The sequence below is a fragment of the Epinephelus moara genome, chromosome 10, assembly GCF_006386435.1.
Source record: "Epinephelus moara isolate mb chromosome 10, YSFRI_EMoa_1.0, whole genome shotgun sequence".
NCBI classification, from domain to species: domain Eukaryota; kingdom Metazoa; phylum Chordata; class Actinopteri; order Perciformes; family Serranidae; genus Epinephelus; species Epinephelus moara.
Window position 1 is genome coordinate 6,666,183 of NC_065515.1, and position 21,449 is coordinate 6,687,631.

The following is a 21,449-nucleotide window of genomic DNA, read 5'->3' on the forward strand; positions in this document are numbered from 1 at the left end:
GGCATTAAAAGAGTGTGGTTAGGTTTAGGGAAAAAAAGTCATAACTACATTTGTTCGACTGACTTTTGGCTTCACAACACCCAAAGAGCAGGCTCCTGGGTGAATGTACAGGGTTTGTTTGACCCATCCACCTCACCCCTCAACACTGTTTGTTGGTATCTGGAGCAACAGGCCACTGACCAAGTGTCGGTATGTGACGAGTTGGGAGTGAGACTGAATCAGATGTTTCGAATGTTTTTAGAATTATGATTTGACACTGAGGAGACAGAGTGACAGACAGAGCGATGGGATCCCACAGGGCACTTTTATAGGATCAGGTCAGGCACAGTCAATGCCCTGAGATTTTAACACTCGAACGTCAAACTATGTAGCAGTGACAGTTCAGCAGACAATCCTGATGTTTTGCTCATCTTCCATTTTAACACCGATGATGAGTCACCTTCCTCCTTCCACAGAATGATATCAGCGATGTCTCCGCAGGGAAAGTTGACGACGGAGTGTGTGCTGCTCCTTCTCCATGCAGATCGGCCCGTCTGCCGACTTCCTCCTCTCATCCGAGAGTCTCCTCACCTGACCCGCTGCTGTTTCACTGCCGCTGCTGGGCCGACACTGCTCTGACCTCCGAGCCGCCTTCAGCACCCACCAAACGGAGACATGGTGATAAGTAACTCCTCAGATGTTAGAGTTCTCCATGCTTCCACACAGATGGGTTTCGATGCAGAAAGACTGTTTTCATACCACTTCACATCATGCATATCCAGGAACAAGCTGTAATCATGCACCATGGATCTGATATCTCACATGCTGGGATTGGACTGAACACTGCTTTGCAACAGGAAGTAAATTCAATGTAGAGGAGACACATGGATGCATTACTGAATGGGCCTAACAAGCACAGGCGCGTCAGGGGCCCAGAGCGTCAGGGCAGCCCAGTCGCCACAAGAAAATGTTAGCATTGTACGTTATTGCAGACCACGGAAACTTCACATTTGTACGTTTCATATGTAGCATAACATTGTTTCTGAAGTGATGTGGTTCCACAGGTGTTTGTGGTACCAAACTTGGGTGTTTCTCATCGTCACATCACCAGGTCTTCCAGCTGTGCTTGAACCACAAAACGAGGTGTTTTTTTTACCCATCCCGGCTTTTCCAACTGCTTTTGTGCCACCAAATGTGACTGTTTTAGGCCAACACATGATCTTTTCCTAACTATAACCAAGTGCTTTTTGTGACTAAACTTAACCACATCTTCACCACAGCGCTGTTGAGATATCAGCTACAAATAATGTGCAAATGTAACGTATCCACGGTTTGCAGAAAAGTACAATGGTAAAATTTTTGAGGTGATTGGTTCAATCAGGGGCTGCCCTGATCTTTGTCTGCAAATGTCACTCAAATCGACATATACCCACCAGGGAGAGACACAAAAAGGCCACAAAGAGATGCAATGGGACTGCAAAGGGACACAAAATAACTACAAAGTCTGTGTGTCCTGCTCCTGTGTAGGAGAGGTGGTGGGCCTTTTGCATATCTGCGCCCAGGGCCCCACTGTCTCATGCTCTGTCCCTGAGGAGACATGCAGTGCGTCAGTCTTATAAAAGGTGTTTTACCTCTTTGTGGAAGCGGTGTGTACAGTGCAGCTCTTGAACTCCTCCGTTCTTCTTCATGTCCTCGTGACAGATCAGGCACAACTTGTCGTCCTCAATCTGTTAAAAAGAAAAACTGATTTTAATCACCTGGTCTGTTTGTTTTGGAGAGGAAGAGATCTCTGCGGATAACTAACCTCCAACGAACACTGAAGGATTTCTAACTAAGTTTCAGCTGGTTGCAATGTGCAGTCCTCACCACTAGATGTCACTAAATGCCCCTAAATCTTACACACTGTTCCTTTAAGTATACATCTGGTGTATTTACAGTATTAACTGTTGCACTGTGGGCCCTACTACTACAACTCCAGTGTAGGCCTACTGTTAAAAACAAACAAACCAAAAACACATTTTCAAATTGCCATTGGATATGAAGCTTGAAGTTGGCATCAATGATAAAACACAGCAATCCAGCTATTATTTTGAAAGCTTCCCCAGTAAATCTTCAGTACAACGCGTAGGTCTCTTTTCGTTGTCATATCTAACCACAAAACATTATGATTTCTTTTTTACAAAGTTAAAATTACAAAATATAAAACATGTAGATTCCCAAATATAAACTACAGAAGGGATCGAGCCCTTTCACAAAATGAGAAATATATTATTCTTGATCCTGATAGTGTCATAAAAGATTAATGGTAGAATATACATGTGAGTGAAGAAGAAGAAGATCTCCTCCTGACACCTGAACTTTTGTTTGGTATACATTTTTAATTTTTCCTAATTTTTGCTAAAAACCATTGTTAATGATAATTAGGTCCCAATGTCCTCAAACCAGACAATAATAAAGTCCCAATGTCTTCACGTGAGTACTTTTTAATGAATAGTGTCTTAGCTTCTTACTGTGGGTCAGATTTGTCGCCATATCAAACTACAAACATTATTAATCATAAAGAAAAATGTGATCAGGTTTTGGACCTTGTCCACTTTTGTGTCGGGACCAGCTGCAGACTGACTTGGCAGAGATGGCGGCCATTTTGTTTTTACATTGATAAGTGTATCATGCTCTTATAACAACTAGATGGCACAAAAAAAGTGTCCACGAACAACGACAGCAGGTCTTAGTTAAGTAGAATTAAGTATATAAAGTCAAGTAAACCCAAAATATAATGTCCACATATGAGGACACAGGGTCTCAGGGTCTCAGGAGGATATACTTTATTAATCCCTTAGGGGAAATTCCGTTTTTCCACTCTGATGTCATATGCACACAGGCCTGATACACACGCATGCACAAACAGGACCTATACATGCTTTAAATGGATAGACGTCAGAGCGAGGAGGCTGCTCATGGACAGGTGCCCCGAGCAGTTGGGGGTTTAGTGCCTTGTTCAAGGGCACCTCGGCAGTGCCCACGAGGTGAACTGGCACCTCTCCAGCTACCAGTCCACACTCCATTGTTGGTCTGGATGGAGACTTGAAGTCGCGACCCTCTGGTTCCCAAGATAAGTCCCTATGGACTGAGCCACTGCCGCCCCTGATTCCCATGTTATGCTATTTTTATATTTCTACTTTCATCTCAGAAGAAGATATTGTACTCTTTTACTCCACTGCATTTATTTGGAAGTAATAGTTAACGTTGCAGATTTCTTCTAACAGAGTATTTTTAAACTGTTGTATTGATATATTTATCTGAGTACTTCTTCCACCACTGCAGGAGATACTGTGCACTTTACAGTAACCGATATGAGTTTGGGGACACGTCCATGATCCTGTCAGTGTACCAAACTGATACACCTTTTAATTCTCTGTAAGAGGTCTTTAATCTTTAAGGGCTTCATAATACCCTATTAGTGTAAGACCTGACCGACCCTGCAGTTAATTGAATAATCTACAACACACTGAGCTGGTAAAAAACAACAACTATAAAAACTGTTTAAATTTCATCTCACCAGAGACATGGTCCTCTTATCCCGGAGAAAGAGTCTCTTCTCGAATGACTCTGTGAGCTCTGGGATGGTGGTGATGCGGTTCTCCGGGATGCCCGACTTGGAGCGGCTGTTTTCATCTGAGGAGGCACGGCGAGCTCTCTGGTGGGGCCTCACCTCCCCCTTCTCCTCCCTGGTTTTGATGTGGCTCGGGCTGGGAGCCATTGTCGCTGTGTGCAGCCTGTTCAGCTTCATGGCGTCTAATTGTGACTGTGGACAATAAGAGCTGTTACACAACTTGTCTATGATGATTCAGTCTCAGCTCAAAGGAAAACAGAAGAGCTGAAAATCTGAAAAGCAACTGTAAGAACATTAAACCAGACAGACAGAGACATGACCATGCTGAGCTTCTGTCTGTGAGTTATGTTAATCTCCCCTAATATTCTTAAGTAACATTCTTGTAAAGCACCACCTAATTATAGGTCTGTGATAATTTACACAACAGCAGTAATCAGATTACACTTATATGTTGCAAAACAGATACGTAGAGGGTGCAGTCAAATTAAAGCAAATGAAAGCACTCTTCATTTCAGAGTGATCATCTTTATGTCCTGATACATTCCTCCCTGAACGCCGTGATGCCTGTGTCATAAAAGTCAGGACTGATTAAAGGGCACTCCAGGGAAGGTACTGGCAGGAGATGTAGCCAAAACATCCTACATTTCCCACAGTGCAACTCAACAGCATCTTTAAGTTAGATCCTACTTCCTATGAATCCCAGTTTATTACGTAGAAGTCTACAAACTTAAAACAATGCTTTTAACTTACTTTGATTATTTCTATATTTATCACGATTAGTTGATGTCAAATTGTACAACAGGGCTGAGGAACAGTTTGAGTGCTCTGTTTTTCCCACTCCAAATGTTAAAAATGATCTGGGGTATACCTATTAAGTATGTATATTGTATTTACTATGTATTTACTTTGCAGATCAATGCAGGCATGTAATATAAAACTTAAATTAGTAGCCCGGTCTATTATGGACAGGGCTTTAATTCCTTTTACGCAAAACTGTTGCTGAGCAAAGATCAGGGAGGAAATACAATGAAAGTGTTGTGTGAATATACCTGTTTAAAAATTAGGCCTTAGTTAATATATTAATTACGAATCTTTCGTTTGTTCTAGCTCTGACAGACAGCGCATCTGAGAGTGAGTTACGGCACCCTTTTGATTCTTTTGATCTGAGGACCCCTTACAGGGTAATCGAGGAATGGACAGTCAAATCTTATCTTTGACGTGATTTATTTTACGTTTTGTGTCTTTTTTTGGCAAATGAATTACACTCAAAAAATGAGTGTAGAGAGGTGGAGAGAGTCTGTAAGCAGAAGTGTACAAAAAGAGCAATTACAGTAAATGGACAGTGAGAAGAGAACCAGATGACGCTGGTGGAGGGAGAGAAAATGAGAACAGAAAGAAAGAAAAATGATTTAAGAAGTGCTTGATTGTACACATTATTTTCTCATGTGTATTGCTGACATGATATCCAAATTTAATGTTTAAATATTACAGTTTATCATCTATACAGCTAATGACATTTGGTACAGCTAAATGTGACCTAATTCATGTATTTTTTTTTTTAATTTTTCTTTCTGCTCTTCCCGGTGAGTTTACTCAGGGTGGGTGGACATGTTATAAATTTTTAAAAATGGAATCAGTCTAAGTACATGTTCACTGTATTTTGTGCTTGTCAAAAAAAACAAACATTTAAGAACAAATAAATAAGTCTAAAGCTGAGATATGTGTAAAGTCAGAGTAGAAAAGACAAAGCTTAGTGGTTTAAACGTATGTGTAATGTAACTAAGTTCATTAACAGTGTCCAAAAAGACGTCACAGTGCATATCTATCTACTTATGGATTAATAGTTGGGTCATTTGGCTCGTCTGTCCACTAGATCAAATGGTCAGGTTGATCTGTGTTGGCAGAAGCAAATGTTCACACTGACAAAAAGCTGCAGCCATCAGGGCTTTGTTTGACTCCACCTAGGGGCCAATCTATACCAGCATGTGTCATCATGTCTCTCATCAGCTGCTTTTGTCTCACAAAACCTGACAAAGATTTTCTTTCGTTCCTCCAAATGTGAACAAAATATAAGTGTAACTCTAATGATGTAACAGTGTGTTGGACAGAGAACAGGCCCTTGTGACTGATTTAGATTGATCAGGAATAATAAGAACTCATGTTAAAATGAATATGCCTTTTTTTCCTTTGTGTAATTGTAGTTGTGAAATAGTCAGTAGGAATCATAAGAGCAAATTATGTGTTTATTCTACATGAACTATAAAAAAAAGTGTAATTGAACTATAAAAATGATATCATTAATTGACTAATTTCTCTTTTTTTGGTATTTTTTTGTCATATACAGATTTGTAATAGTGATTGTTGGGTACTTAAGTTGATATTGTGTAATGTCAAGTGTGTATTTGACCATGTGACGAGACTATACGATGTACAGAAGCTAGTTAAGGTGCAAAATCTGGCACTAGGGCCCGTCATAATAGTGTAGATATTCAGCGCCGCTCTAATGGGGGGAAAATCTTTATTAAAACACATTTATTTTGTTCAATCTTAAACACCCAGGGTATACGTCTACATTTCGGTAAACATCAGTGTTGCTAAATTGCCCTTGACCATACTGAGAACCTGCTGTATGAGCCACAAGTGTGCTGCCGTTTGTCATTGATCTCTGACCTCTCTATGACTGATAAGTTCATTCCCTCATGGCGATGAATAAAGCAGCACAGTGTTCCATAGAGGAGCGCTTACATGCAGCAGTCCATGACTAATACATGTTTTTATAAAAGAATCAAGAGCTCTGTCTATTTCAGGTTGAGATGAATGCTGAATAATATCTTACATTAATGCTTTCATTGTCAGGAAACAGACTTGCAGGTCTGCTTTCATTTAAAAACTTTCTATCATAGTAGTTCCAGAGAACAAACCTCTTCCTAGACACTATTCAAATGCCATTGCCTTTGCCTCCTTAACTGCAAGATGCCTTATACTTACTAAGTGGAAGCAGGAGGTGTCTCCCACACATGCTTAGTGGGCTGGTGATCTCAAGAGTTTTCTACACTTAGAGAAAATAAAGTAAAATAAAAGTGTACGCTGGGTGGCTCTGCAGGTACATTTTACAGGACGTGGCGACCATTTCTGACATAGTTGATTCTTACTTGGAGCAAATTACAATGTAGATTGGCTGTAGACAACTTTGACTGATGTATAAATCTATTTGTATGAATGCGTGTGTGTACCTTTGTTTACGTTTTGACTTATGTTGCTGTCTGCTAATGTATGTCTAAAATGTGTATCTGCCCTTTTATACATGTGTACTGTCATTTTAGTTTAGCTTTTTTTTCCTTCCTTGGTGGGGTTGGGGTATGAATATGGACAACATACAAGTGATTGTATTTTGGTATTCCAGTCTGGATATATTACAGCTGTTATGTTGTTGGAAACAAGGTAAATAAAATGAAAACAGTTTAGTTAAGTCTGCTTTTTGCAGAATATTTGCACACTGTTTGACCTCAGTGACATAAAGGAATCTGAAGACACTCACAGCATTACTAACTCTGTACATTGTAGGTTTTCTGTTACACTTTTTCAATAAAAAATGATGTTTCTATGAGTGGCACCTCTGTATAATCAATTTAAACAATATATTGGTGAAGATTCTCAGTCATCCAGGTCATGGTAATCTTAAGTGCTATATCGTAGGCAACTGGACTTAACTGAGTTCCTTGAAGAGATTTCACCTCTCCAAGAAGCTTCTTCAGTTCTGATGCCTCTTGGATTACTGGTGAAACGCAAGTCCACTTTAAACAGTATTTTTATCTGTGCCTGCGTGTGTCTGTGTGTTTAAGTGTGTGCTGGGGGAGCATCATGTACTTGTGCATCAGCAGACGTTATTGATGAACTGAAGGCGGTGGAGGTCAGGACACCCTATTACTGAAAACTATAACAGACCTACATAGCCTGCATAGTGCTCATACCAATGTCTGGGTTTCCATATCTGCAGAGTGTATACGTGCATTAATCTACCCTCATTGTCTGCTCAAATATAAACAAGGTCAGCCTTATTTCTTGAATATAGACTACTGTATGTAACTTTTAGAAACGTTCTACAATGACATATTGAGTTGTGGTTAACTGCATACAGTAGTTTTTTGTAAAGTTATCTTTAGTTAGTTTTATTAACAAGTTTAAAAAGAGGCAGGTTGTTTTAAAATGACAGAAACTGGAAATATTGTTTTGTTAAAAGTGTCTTGCTGCTGTTTATATGTTGATGCAAAAACAAAATGTACAGTGAACACACATGCATGCGTCTATTCAGTGCTGCTGGTCCTTACCACAGTTGGGAGTGATGCTCTTCGGTCCCCTTGTGTTTTTGTGGCTCTTCTGAAACTGCGCTTCCTGTCCCTGGAGTGTCCACCTTCTGCTCCGTGACCCCAGTAACTACTCATCCATTTTGTGAAGTTACCATCATCATCGTCGTCGTTATCCACAACGAAAGCAGGCAGCAGCCTGAGAGACATGGTGGAGTTGTGCAGGGAGCCTCTGTGTCCAACAAGTCTCAGCTCAGTAGATGAAAGTGTGATCCCAGCCCAGTGGTGCAGAGGGCAGAGACAACACTGAGCTGACCTACTAAGCCTCTGACTGACTGGCTGCTCTACTACAAAACTCTGTCCCACAAGGCAAAGGTAACTTACTTCATTTAGATCCCTGTGCAGTTCTAAGCACTGTGGCTGTAGTTGTGTTATTCTCGGAAGATCCAAAAATAAACAGCAGAGCTTTTGCTTGAGTCTTTACACAAGTGAATCCTCTTTAATCTGTTTAACATGGCTGGGAGAAAGTAAAACTGGAGGTGATGGGAATAAACAGGGAGGCGGGAGCCAGAGAGGAGCAGATAGTATTTTAGAACTGGGTGGGTGATGTGACCACTGCTTTTCCATTACAGTCATGAGCCTGGGGGTAGACAACTGAAACACCAATTTCCCCATACTTTCCACTCGCTGAGTACATCAAACCTGTCAATAATTATGGAGCAGGCTACCCTGTCTACTGCTGTGCACTGTGAGCCTGAGGCTGGTGTAATACAGGACAGAGAGGGAGTGTATGTTTTCATATTACTCTGGGCACTACTCTATCATATTGTCTTTCTTCTTACCTTTATTTTTCCCCCAAATTCTCCAGTATAGTTTTGGTATAGAAGATATTCAACTGTGTGTGCACAATTCAGCAACAGGAAAAGAAACATGTGCACAAGCTGGAAACAAAACACAGAACAATGAGTTTAAGTTTTCCACTTCACTAAAGCTGATATGTTGGTAGTTCATTCTCTATACAATGCCACACTTTACTACATACAGTATAAGCACGGATGGATGACTGAATAAGCCTAGCGGGCACAGGCCCAGGGGCCAAAAATGACAGGGCCCCCCTGGACTTCATCTGCAAAATGCCACTCAAATTAACAACTACAGACCAGGAAGGCACTCAAATGACCACCAAAAGACAACAAAGGGAGGCAAAGAGACACAAAATAACTACGAGTATGGAAACAAACAAACAAATAAACAAAAAAACAACAACCACAAAGTGATACAAAATGACCAAAAATGTCACAAATTTATCTTAAAGAGACACAAAATACCTCAATAAGACACAACATTACCTCAAAGACACACAAAATGCCCTCGAAGAGACACAAAATGACCACAATAAAACACATGACCTCAAAGAGACACAAAAATACCTCAAAGAGTAACAAAATAACCTCAGAGTGACAAAATTGCCTTAGTAACACAGAAAATGACCATAAAGAGACACAAAATTACCTTAAAAAGACACAAAATTACCTGAAAGAGTCACAAAATTACCTTAGTAACACAGAAAATGACCCTAAAGAGACACAAATTTACATCAGAGACACAAAATTACCTTAAAAAGACACAAAATTACCTTAAAGAGTCACAAAATTACCTCAAAGAGACACAAAATTACCTCAATAGAACAAAAACATTACCTCAGAGAGACACAAAATTACTTTAAAGAATCATAAAATTACCTTAAAGAGACACAAAATACCTGAGACACAAAATGACCTTAAAGAGACACAAAATTGCCTTGCTAAGACACAACATTGCCTCAGTGAAGCACAACATTAAAGAGTCACAAAATGACCTTAGTAACACAGAAAATTACCCTAAAGAGACACAAAATTATCTTAAAGAGACACAAAATTACCTTAAAGAGTCACAAAATGACCTTAGTAACACAGAAAATCACCCTAAAGAGACACAAAATTACCTTAACGAGTCACACAATTACCTCAAAGAGACACAAAAATACCTCAGAGACACAAAATTATCTTAAAGAGACAGAAAAATTACCTCAATAGAACAAAAACATTACCTCAAAGAGACACAAAATTACTTTAGAGTCATAAAATGACCTTAAAGAGACACAAAATTACCTCAATAGAACAAAAACATTACCTCAAAGAGACACAAAATTATTTTAAAGAGTCATAAAATGACCTTAAAGAGACACAAAATACCTCAAAGAGACACAAAATGACCTCAATAGAACAAAAACATTACCTCAAAGAGACACAAAATTACCTCAATAGAACAAAAACATTACCTTAAAGAGACACAAAATTACCTCAATAGAACAAAAACGTTACCTCAAAGAGACACAAAATTACTTTAAAGAGTCATAAAATGACATCAAAGAGACACAAAATTACCTCAATAGAACAAAAACATTACCTCAAAGAGACACAAAATTACCTCAATAGAACAAAAACATTACCTCAAAGAGACACAAAATTACTTTAAAGAGTCATAAAATGACCTCAAAGAGACACAAAATTACTTTAAAGAGTCATAAAATGACATCAAAGAGACACAAAATTACCTCAATAGAACAAAAACATTACCTCAAAGAGACACAAAATTACCTCAATAGAACAAAAACATTACCTCAAAGAGACACAAAATTACCTCAAAAAGTAACAAAATTACCTTACAGAGACACAAACGTATCTCAGAGTTACACAAATACCTCAAAGAGACACAAAATTATCTCAGAGACACAAAATTACCTCACTAACACAGAAAATTACCTCATTACTGTAAGACACAAATGACCGCAAAAACAACACACCAAACACCCTAGAGAAGACACAGAATGACAAAAAGGCACAAAATAACCACAAAGAGAGGGACTCTGAAAAGTCCAGATTTTACTTTATTTATTTCATTTAACTGACGACAGAACATTTATTATCAGCATTAAAATATGCAGTATGTGACAGAGTCACAGTGGGGTCTTATGTCACCCGAGTGTTCATTACAAGTCGTCAGAGTGCTGTGACATGTGTGACATATGTCACACATGTGTGTGACATAAGAATGAGTGCGGTACTGAGCATGCTGTTTAAGTCACTTAATCCTGTTATCGCACTGCAATGATATGTGCGGTCCTACAATGTTGTAAATGTGTGTGCAGAAAGTCTTATAACACCTTGTTTGCATGACAATTTAACATGCCAATAATGTATTAACGGCAATGTAAAAACTAGACACATAAGCACTTTATTTATATATTTTTTGGCTTTAAGTTTTCAGCTTTCGGTGTGGAGGAAAGTCTCAAGATGAAATTTACACTTGAACATGAGAACAATCTTCACAGACTGAGAGATTAAACATGCTGAGACCTGAGTCCCAAAGAAGAGGACTAATCTGGCTGAGCACTGTTATGACACATCCATGCTGCCTTGTCATGTAACCTTAGATCAAGATTACAGTAATCTGTTGTTCCTCCAGAGATGGGAGCCAGTTAAGGACACACCTGAGCACAAGCAACCAAGAACATGAAACAGTACATTCTCTTCATAGATCCCACGATGAGTCTTCCATGCAAATTACCCACAATATTTTAGTTGCTGAAAAATACTTCAGTGGATTACAGATCCAAAGGGATTAGCCAAACTGGCATATTTATGTTTTTTTTTTTTAAAGGGACAGTTCACTTTAAAATCAAAAATACATGTTTTTCCATTTCCCTGTAGAGCTGTTTATCAGTCTAGATTGTTCTGGTGTGAGTTGCAGAGTGTTGGAGATATCAGCCGAAGAGATGTCTGCCTTCTCTCCGATATAATGGAACTAGATGGCACTCAGCTTGTGGTGCTCAAAGTGCTAAAAAAAATTGATTGACAAAAAGTATGTATTTTTTATTCTGGGGTGAACTGTCCCTTTAAATCCTGCACAGTGTTGTGTAGAGGATCAGACTTGTGAATGAAGAGACTGGAGGCTGCAATGCCACTCACTGAAACCCTATTGATTACAGTGAATGCAATTTGCTTTTTCTTTTCTGCGTGTGTGTCACAAATCTGCTCCATACTATCACAAAATACTTTCTGGAACTCAGATCAATAAACCAGAAAGTGAGAGCTCAACAACAAACATCTGAAGTTAATCTGATTAAATTATCTAACTGGACTAACCAGGTGTATTTACGTAGCTGCTCCGTGAAGACTGACACTTTCAAAGTACCTCACTTCTCAGCATTATGGGAGCACAAACACATCTCAGAGGTCAGAGGCGACCAAACATCAGTGGGAGCGAGCGACTAAAGCTAAGCCAGGCTGTGCTAACAATATCAGGCGCATTTTACAGTAATAACAGAGAGTCAGGAATAGATGGAAGATCAGACATCCTTATTGTAACCTCTGTCAGTTGTCCCCTTTCACCTCTGTAAAGCAACAGTATCAGCTGGGTCGTCACGTGAAATATGCAAGGTTATAATGTCTCGTCATGTGTTGTAGTTTAGTAGTGACATTAGTTTTACAGCTTTTTAAAACAAGCTCCTCTGTCAGTGTGGAATGAGTCATATTGAAGGCAACATTTTTGAAGTCTCTTCAATCATTAAACTGAAATGTACACATAATTCATTCTTAATGTTGTATAAATTAGGCAATAAAGTACCAAAATGCTGCAGTTTATTTTGGTACAAATCCAAAAACAGAATGAAACTATGTGATTTACAGCATGTCCTTGGATTAAAGAACACCTCATGAGGGAATAGTTTTCCTGTCAAAGGTCTGTGTTGCTCTTCATCACTCAGTCGTCCCTCAAACCAGCTAAATACAGTTGACTTTGGAAACAGTTCAGCGCCGGTCACTGTTTGAGGACAGAGGGCCTCAGGCATAAATTGAGCAGTCAGGCTGCAGACAGACCAGCACAGGACTCTGAACTGGGACAGAGAGGAGACTGAACTTGACACACACACACACGCGCACACACACACACACACACACACACACAGATGCTCAAAATCATATGATAAATCCACATTGATCAGGATAAAATGAAGAGAGTTGGGGTTGGAAAACTTGCACAAAATGAAAAGGAAATATCCTTCACTATTGGAAACTAGCATATTTTTTTTATGATTTTCCACAAAGTATATAAACAAAAACAGACAGTGTACGTGCAGAGTTATGCATACAGCAGGTTTTGTTCAGCTGGTCATTCCTGTACAAGAGTGGTCGATAGAGAGAGTCAGCAACACTGACACCTAGCGGCTGCAGTCAACCTGCACACAGACAAATTAATACTGTGTTTTTCAGGATTCAAAAACATGATAACTTTGTCACGATTTTTAATGAAATCATATTAAAATCATCATAAATTTGCTGTTTTCTGTCGTTCCTATAAAGTTGTGGAATTTTTGCAACACACATAAACCCCAAACTGGCCTTTAAACCACCTTACATGTACAGCAGGGATTCAAACAAATAATCTGTGTCCAGAGAATAAATTATTATTAGGAAAATCATATAAAGAGAGAAAATATAACAGATTATTTAGCATCATCGGTCATGTTTGTGAAGCAGAAGCACGAGAATGGTGATTTATTGTTGACAGTATCTGATGAGCCTCCTGGTTCACTCTTGGTCATAAATGTGGTGGCAAAATAATAGTAGGTTGCATAGACTTTTATCAGCAGCTGTAATGCATTCATGATGAGGGTTGCTTAAAAATAATTGCATAATTTAATAGTTCTTTAAATAAATATGGTTAAAAAGCTTTGTTAAAATGCAATAAATATATACATCAAATCCAGCGTATATACATAACCAGTTGTGTTAAAATATTAGGGACAGTTATTAACTTTATATGCACTTTATTTAATGTGGGAAAATGTATTGAGGAAAAGACACTGGTGCATAAAGTGTTTTCATAATGGGATGGCTATTTACATATATATATTAGAAATATATATGTTTTTTTCTGTTTTTTCTAAGCCTAAGGTTTTTCACCTGCCTACTAACAACTTAAGACTAGTGAAGTGATGGAAGTAATGGAGCTGTCTAACTGAACAATAAATAAATAAATATTTGGTCATTTAGTGGAATCCAGTAAAATCTCTTAGTAGATGGATCAGTCTTTTTAAAGTGGAGAAGCTGCACATGATCCAGAAGAATAACTTGATAGTCACAATACCAGAAAGCTACTAAAATGGACAGGTGTATCCTTCATTTTCCAAAATATTTTTTAAAAAGTGTTTAGTGACAAGTAGGTTTTCACTTACAAAACATTTGCCTTGGTTTTTGATGCATACAATAAACACAGGATGTTATCAGGACAAGGGCGGAGCAGTGCAAAAGTCAGGGACACTAATATAGAATAGAAAATTTACAATAAAAATATGTAAAAGATAGATTAGCATAACTGATCATTATCTGTGCAGGATAAGGATCGTGTTAAAATTAAATTACAGATAAATGTAATTGTAATCAGTTACCAAGAAAAAAATATGTAGGCTAATTAAATTACAGTTACTGATCAAATGTTGGTGATTCTGGTGCAGTAATTTAAATATTTTATTAGGATTACATTTTTAACAATGTTACTCATAATCTGTAGCCTATTAGTTGGTAAGTTAGTTATTTTATTGACACAAACAAATAAAATATTTTGTTCCAAACAATAAACAAAAGCATCATATATAAGATAAACCCATTGGTAAAAACATTAAAAGGTAATACAGGTAATAAAGGTGTTAAATCTCAAAAGTAACTGATATGATGTTTGGACTACAACTACACACAGCCCCCTCGGCTTGTCCGCCAGTATCCCATGATTCATCGGTGCGTCTGTGACCTCGCGGAACACGGGAAGAAGAAGCGTCGCTCACGCCGTCTGGCTGTGGTAACGTTAGTGGCTGGCTAACTGTCTCTCGGTTGTAGATCATGGCTGCTTCTAAGCCAGTCGAGCCGCAGTCCGGGACTGGACTACCCCGCTGGCAGCTGGCCCTGTTAGTCGGGACCCCTATAGTGCTGGGAGTCGGGGCGGTTTATCTGTGGAACCGCAGCCGGACGAAGGAAAGGAAAGGGACCGGGGAGCGGAAAACACCAGAAGGCAGCGCGAGCCCCGTGCAGGGCCAAGACGGCGCAGCTCGAGCCAGCAGAGAGCAGGAGAACATGGTAACGATAGCCGTACAGACTGCTCCTTAATCTGCAGTCACTGTAACACCCCCCGCATTAGCATTAGCTTCCTTAGTGAAGTGCGTAGGCTACACTTTCCTGGCTACACATGTCATTGCTGTTACAGCACCGTCAAGGACACCTAACGTTACTGACACTGACAGCTACCTTCACGAGACCAAGGCCGATAGCGACCGGTTCAGCAGCGGTGGATTAGCCAATGATAATTGCTAGCTAGCTCTCGGAAGCTAATGCTGTCAGTGTGGCTAGCTAGCTTTACCTGTCCAGTTAGAAATGTTTAACAGGTGGCAGCGTTAATAAAGCACTAAACACAAGTGAGGACAACATGGCGAGAACTTTTAACTGTAGCATTGCTTCGTGACTGGCATGTTTTGGGGGCGTGCTAGCTAACATTATCTTCTCAAGTCAAAAGGGGCAGGTGCGAGGTTGTTACCTTCAATATGGATAAATAAGGGACACCTTACCAGTGGCCCCATGCCCAGGGGACACCGAGGGCCTTTCACAATGATATTTAGAATGTCAGACACTTTATTTTCTGCATATTTATGTTTTTATGCACTAAATTCAAAGTCCTCAGCTAATGGTACTCTTCAGCATGAATGTAAATGAAGTAAAGGGTCAATAAGGGTAAAGCACAGCTGCTTCAGTTATATCAAGGATTAAAGCAGCAGATTATAGTCAGGGACAAAATGTTCGGTCTGTCTAAATTAAGTATTTTTTTATGTATTTGGAAGAAGCAAGAACCCACTGATAGGGTTGCAGCGATACACCAATGTCAAGGTATGCCGTGATATAAAAGTTGAGGGTTATCATACTGTGTACATTTGCTTGTCTATGATATTGTAAAAACAAAACAAAACAAAACAGATGGAGAATCTCCTCTGTATTTTAGTTATTTTTGAGGGGGAAACTTAATACACATACTTCCATTAAGAAAATTGTTTCAAGTTTCAGTTATAGTAATTAAAACGTTTGTTCAACCAAGCATAACCCTACTTTTTTTATTCCTTTAAGGCTCATTCTGGCTGATAATGCAATATTTTCTGAGACAGTTATCGTACAGTGAAAATTCCATACTGTTGCAACCCTACCCACTGATAAACTCAGATATAGTATTATGAAATAAATCTAACTTTAACCTTCAGTTCTCTTATAAACCTCTCATAAAGGATAGGTAACGTAGCCTTTGGCAGATTAATGTCCACCAAGGAAAACATGTATGTCTTATATTTTCCTTGATGTCCACTAGGGATGATTCTAACAACTTATTTGCCTGACATTTAAACAGAAGTTAAAATATTGCCAATATAATAAGCATTAAAATAGTTAAAAATAACACATTTTAAAGAAGGTATTCTTATTAGCAAGCAGTACTGATAAACAAACACAGGGCCAATAAAGACAAAAAAACAACCCCACCCACCCATCAACACAAGAACAGACAAAGAAAGCCAGACCAGTCAGAGGTAATCCAAAAGTGAGGATAAAGGGAAAAAAAGGAAATGATGACTAATTAATCAATTTGTGTGACATAATTAAGGGAGTGTGGTGTTGAAGTTGAGTTGAGTTGAGTGTTCCATTACAAGTTTCAGCTTCTATATTTGCCACAAAACTTAAAAATGGTTGCCAGGTGGCAAGGAAGTGTGCAGTAGGTGCTCACAGGTATAGTGCCAGTGAGAGGTGTCTTTGGCATTCGAGCTATCTTGTAAGTATGATGTTGTTACATCATCATTGGGAGAAAGGGAAAATGTGACAAAGCAGGATTTATTTGAGTTACCATTAGTACACCAACAACAAGCAGGCATGAGCATTCATTCCAAATATTACATGAATACTTCACTCACAAAATAACCATAAATGTTGATTATTCGTGCTGTGTAACCTTGAATTTGTCAAGAAATCTTTGTTGCATGCCTCCAGTGAATGAAGAATCCAACAGTGGCAAACACTGATTAATTGAAGTAAACTGGGACCAGGTTTAACCACAGCAAAAGCTCTGTGCACAACCTCTCACACAGAACTAAATTAAAAGTGAAAGCATAGATAAGTTTCACTTTTTGTGTGGGTCAGAAAGGACTGAAGGCGATGCAGCATGTTTAGGAAGCACTGAGCATGTAACTGGATACATACCTGTTAAATGTGGTTCCCGTTTACTCTAATTAAAAATACAGTGTTTGCAGATTTTGGATTCTTTGTTCACCAGAGGCATGTAAGGAGAGTTTAATTCACAAATTCAAGATAACATGGCATGAATAATATAGATGAATAATACCTTTTAAGGTGCACACAAACACAAAAAGAGCACACTGGTGGGTTGTTCTTACTGTAAAGAACTTAACGGTTAAAACATGTTGTTGCAGTGTGTGCTAATGTCAGTGTAATCTGCTTCCTTTTCCTCCACCGGAATAAATTGCCTAAAGAATATGGGTCATCCACACCCATGACTGTTACACATCATATGCTAAAATCCATAAATCAGTATTATAGTTGCTATAAATGGTAAATGGACTGCTGTTAAATAGAGCTCTTTCACCTTATTGGGCAAAGCACTTTACAGTATCTCCAACACTGTGATTAATGGATGACATCTCTACCTCCTTAACTACAGCAGCCCCAACTATGAGCAATACTGTCATTTTGATGGCACTCAGTCATTCATACACACCCACAGTTCACTTGCACGGCCTGCTGCAGTGCAAGATGCTAAGGGAGCCTTAATTATGCAGAAAAAAATGACTTTAGGCTCCTGAATCTTTAAACCAATCCACTGAGTCACAGGGGAGACCATTTAATCAATACTGTTACATTTTTTCTCTCTCACTCAGAGCCCGTTGGATCGGGCCCAAGCAGCAAAGAACAAGGGCAACAAGTACTTCAAGGCTGGCAAGTATGAGAACGCCATCCAGTGCTACACAGAGGCCATTGGTCTCTGCCCCGCAGACCAAAAGACTGATTTGTCAACATTTTATCAGAACAGAGCAGCGGCATACGAGCAACAGGTTGGCACCACCTTTTAGTCTGTGCAGAGGTTGTTGTTCATGTGAAAGACCCACCAACTGTATAAAAAAGTACATTTTGAGATAACTTCATTATGAGTGATGTAAATGTCCTTTGAAAAACATGATTTTCTTTATTGTTTCTGTCCCTTGCTGTAATGACAGTGTGGCATTCATTCTTTATTGGTTGTTTTTTTTTTTTTTTTTTTTATTAACAGTATACAACGTCATAGCTCTGTTTAGGGTATTCTTGCAACTGTCCTGTATTTTGCTGCCTGGCACACTTGAAATGGCTTCAGTTTAAGCTAACTGAGAGAAATAGTTTGGATTTGTTTGAAGTGAGGTTGTTTGTGTCGTACAGCACGCCCCCAGTTTGGAGAAGCCGGCAGGAGTACCGCCACGGAAGGTCAGCAATGTACTGTTGTGGACGTGGGCAGCAGCTTAACGTAATTTAGCCACCGAAAAAATCAGTATCTGTTTAAGTGTATGCAATAGTTAGAATATTTTCATGGCTTTACCTTGCCATCAGACAGCCCTTTCTGACATCCATCTAAGCTTTCTCTAAAGCCACCAGACTCCTTTGACAAAAACAGTAATTTTACCACGCAGAACACGGGAGCTGCTTGAGTATTGCTGCATTGATTGGTCACTTAGTTTGTGTTATGTGTGACTTGGTGAATCTGAGCTAACCCTTTTAAAACACCAAAGTCACACAATAACACAAACTAACTGACCAGTTGAGGCACTAGTATACCAGCAGCTCCTGTGTGCTGCAGTTAAAATGACTGTTTTTGCCAAAGGAGTCTGGTGGCTTTAAAGAGTGCATAGATAAGGGCTTCAGTTCTCCATTGGAAAGGGCTATTTGATGACAAGATAAAGCGGTGAAAATATTCAAAATGCAGCATACACTTAAACAATATTTTTTTTAGGTGGCTAAAATACATTTTGCTGTTGCCCCCATCCACAGCAGTACATAGCTTAGCTTCCATGGAGGTGCTCCTGACTGCTTCTCTAAACTAGGGGCATGCTGACCACCATCTATTGAAGGTAATACACTGACTATGACAAAGTACTCACTCAAACCCCTCTTTAAAAAAATTAAAGCCAGAAGAGATTACATGCCTCTGTAGCTAACACTGGTTACTCCTCTTTGGTCAATGTGTAGCAGACTCTCTGTAAATCATCAGCATTGTCAAATCTTTCCACCCTCATGTTTGGCTGAAGGTTTTCTGCACAGCAACTTTATGAGGCCTCACATTAGCTCTCCAACTGCAAGTGTAGTGTTGGAACTTTGACACAGATTCCGTCCTGCTTTTAAAGATTAGTTTTATATATTGATTGCCAGGTATCAGTTTCACTGCTGCACCATTGCATCTGTAAGCCTTCTCTGGGATGTGGACAGACCTCTGGACAGCTGTATGCTCAGGTGCAGATATGTTTTAGAAGATAACCAATTTCTAACCTGACTTTTCAGATGAAATGGACAGAAGTGGTCCAGGACTGCTGTCAGGCTGTGGAAATGAATCCACGCTATGTCAAAGCTCTGTTCAGGAGGGCTAAAGCTCTGGAAAAACTAGACAACAAGAAGGAGTGCCTAGAAGGTGAGACACTCCTCTTTCTTCTAAAAAAATGTTCTTTTACCAATGAGTGACAGTTGGTTACAGTCTGTTTTCTCGTGTATCCTCCAGACGTCACAGCGGTGTGTATTCTCGAGGCCTTCCAGAACCAACAGAGCATGCTGCTAGCAGACAAGGTTCTGAAACAGCTGGGAAAAGAGAAGGCCAAAGAGAAATACAAGGTACTTGTCCAATTTAAGAGATGTTTAATTAAATTATATTTATTGGAATCATCACAGTGCAGTAATTCTCTTCTTTTAACCCCCTTCTCTGTAGAACCGTGAACCGATGATGCCTTCTCCTCAGTTCATCAAATCCTACTTTAGCTCGTTCACTGACGACATCATCTCACAGCCGCTGCAGAAGGGGGAGAAGAAAGATGAAGACAAGGACAAGGAAGGCGAGGCAGCCGAGGTCACTGAGAGGTCAGACAATCTTTACTTTGCAGCATTTTCCCCCTTAAACTTTACTTAAGTGGGCTGTCCAGGTAGCCGCCAAAGTATATTTTTAATAATTTCTATTTTTTTAATCTGTCTGAGAGAACAACTGCATCTGTGATCAATTAAATAGCGGACAATCTCCCCTCCTTTCCTTCTTCAATTCTTCGTAAACGCCCTGAAGCTACAGTGATAATTTCAGCGTCTGGTATATTTTCTCTGCAGTTTCTCTTGAGGAAATCTGGCAAGAACACACACTGTTGTAAACATTACACAGAGAATATTATACGTGATATAAATGATCTGATTATGATAAATGATGAAATATGGATCTCCAAGCTGTTTTCTTAGAATTTCAGTTCTCTCGATTTTGATGAAGTTAAAAACAAAAACCCTTTTTGTTTTTAATTGTAATGGGCCTTCCCACTTTTTACTAGCTAATAATTTTAGCGTGTGACTCGAAGTACAAGGAACTATATGACAAGCTGGGGTGGACTGGGAGATAAAATTGCTTTCTACGCAGTGTCCTGGCATTTTACATCAGATTTTGGTGTGTATTTAGAAATGTTATTCTGATTGTTTTTGTCCAGAATTTCTACAGAACAACTTGTTGGACAAGTAGAAATATTCACCAACTGGTGATGTCTGATTTAAAGTCAAGGCATCAACAAAGTCATGAGGATACATCCATCAAATTTATTGTTATATTGACAGAGGCGATCGTCAGAGGTCAAATGTTAACATGCAGTTAAACAAGTACTTAAAAGAGTCATAACAGAGTGTTGAAGTTGGAGGAACTATTCCAGGTGCCTTTGGTTTCTGGACAAGCTTTTGTACTGAAAAGTTTTGATGTAGAAGTTAACTTTGACTCCCAAGGTGCATTTTAGCAAGAATCGTCCCGTCACAGAGCTTACAGTTCTGTTACCTATAGCGCCTTGCAAAAGTATTCACCCCCCTAGGAATTTTTCACGTTTTAAAACCTCACAACCCTGAATTAAAATGTATTGTTTGAGCATTTGCATCATTTCATGTCTGGAATTAAAATGTATTGTTTGAGCATTTGCATCATTTCATGTACAGAACATGCCAACAACTTTGAAGATGTGAAAATTTTTTTTTATTGTGAAGCAAACAACAAAAAGGCCCAAAAACAAAGAACTTCAGTGTGCATAATTATTCACCCCCCTGAAGTCAGTACTTTGTAGAGCCACCTTTTGCAGCAATTACAGCTGCAAGTCTCTTTTCATAAGTCTCTATGAGCTTGCCACATCTTGCAACTGGGATTTTTGCCCATTCTTCATGGCAAAACTT

The 21,449-nt window shown here is 39.1% G+C and overlaps 2 protein-coding genes across 2 annotated transcripts in view; one reads left to right on the forward strand and one right to left on the reverse strand.

Annotated features, from left to right (window-relative positions):
- Positions 1–460: 460 nt before the first annotated feature.
- lnp1 (leukemia NUP98 fusion partner 1) lies at positions 461–8,424 on the reverse strand. The gene is made up of 4 exons (XM_050055075.1): positions 7,921–8,424; positions 3,539–3,784; positions 1,611–1,706; positions 461–630 (listed from the first exon to the last, which is right to left on the reverse strand). Exons 1-4 carry the CDS (start codon positions 8,104–8,106, stop codon positions 463–465), a joined length of 696 nt encoding a protein of 231 aa, XP_049911032.1. The 5' UTR covers positions 8,107–8,424; the 3' UTR covers positions 461–462.
- A 6,326-nt stretch (positions 8,425–14,750) lies between these two features.
- Positions 14,751–21,449, forward strand: part of tomm70a (translocase of outer mitochondrial membrane 70 homolog A (S. cerevisiae)) — an 11,762-nt gene continuing 5,063 nt past the window's right edge. The window contains exons 1-5 of the mRNA XM_050054916.1: positions 14,751–15,068; positions 17,915–18,088; positions 19,560–19,686; positions 19,774–19,883; positions 19,978–20,126. Of these exons, the coding sequence (XP_049910873.1) occupies positions 14,835–15,068; positions 17,915–18,088; positions 19,560–19,686; positions 19,774–19,883; positions 19,978–20,126 (794 nt within the window). The 5' untranslated portion in view covers positions 14,751–14,834. The remainder of the gene's footprint in view (positions 15,069–17,914; positions 18,089–19,559; positions 19,687–19,773; positions 19,884–19,977; positions 20,127–21,449) is intronic.

Excerpts from the sequence above, each read along its gene's own strand:
- lnp1 (XM_050055075.1), bottom strand. The coding sequence starts at position 8,106 with ATGTCTCTCAGGCTGCTGCCTGCTTTCGTTGTGGATAACGACGACGAT. Across the intron at positions 3,785-7,920 it reads GAGCATCACTCCCAACTGTG|TCACAATTAGACGCCATGAA; the intron begins GTAAGGACCAGC and ends TATTGTCCACAG. Across the intron at positions 1,707-3,538 it reads ATAAGAGGACCATGTCTCTG|ATTGAGGACGACAAGTTGTG; the intron begins GTGAGATGAAAT and ends TCTTTTTAACAG.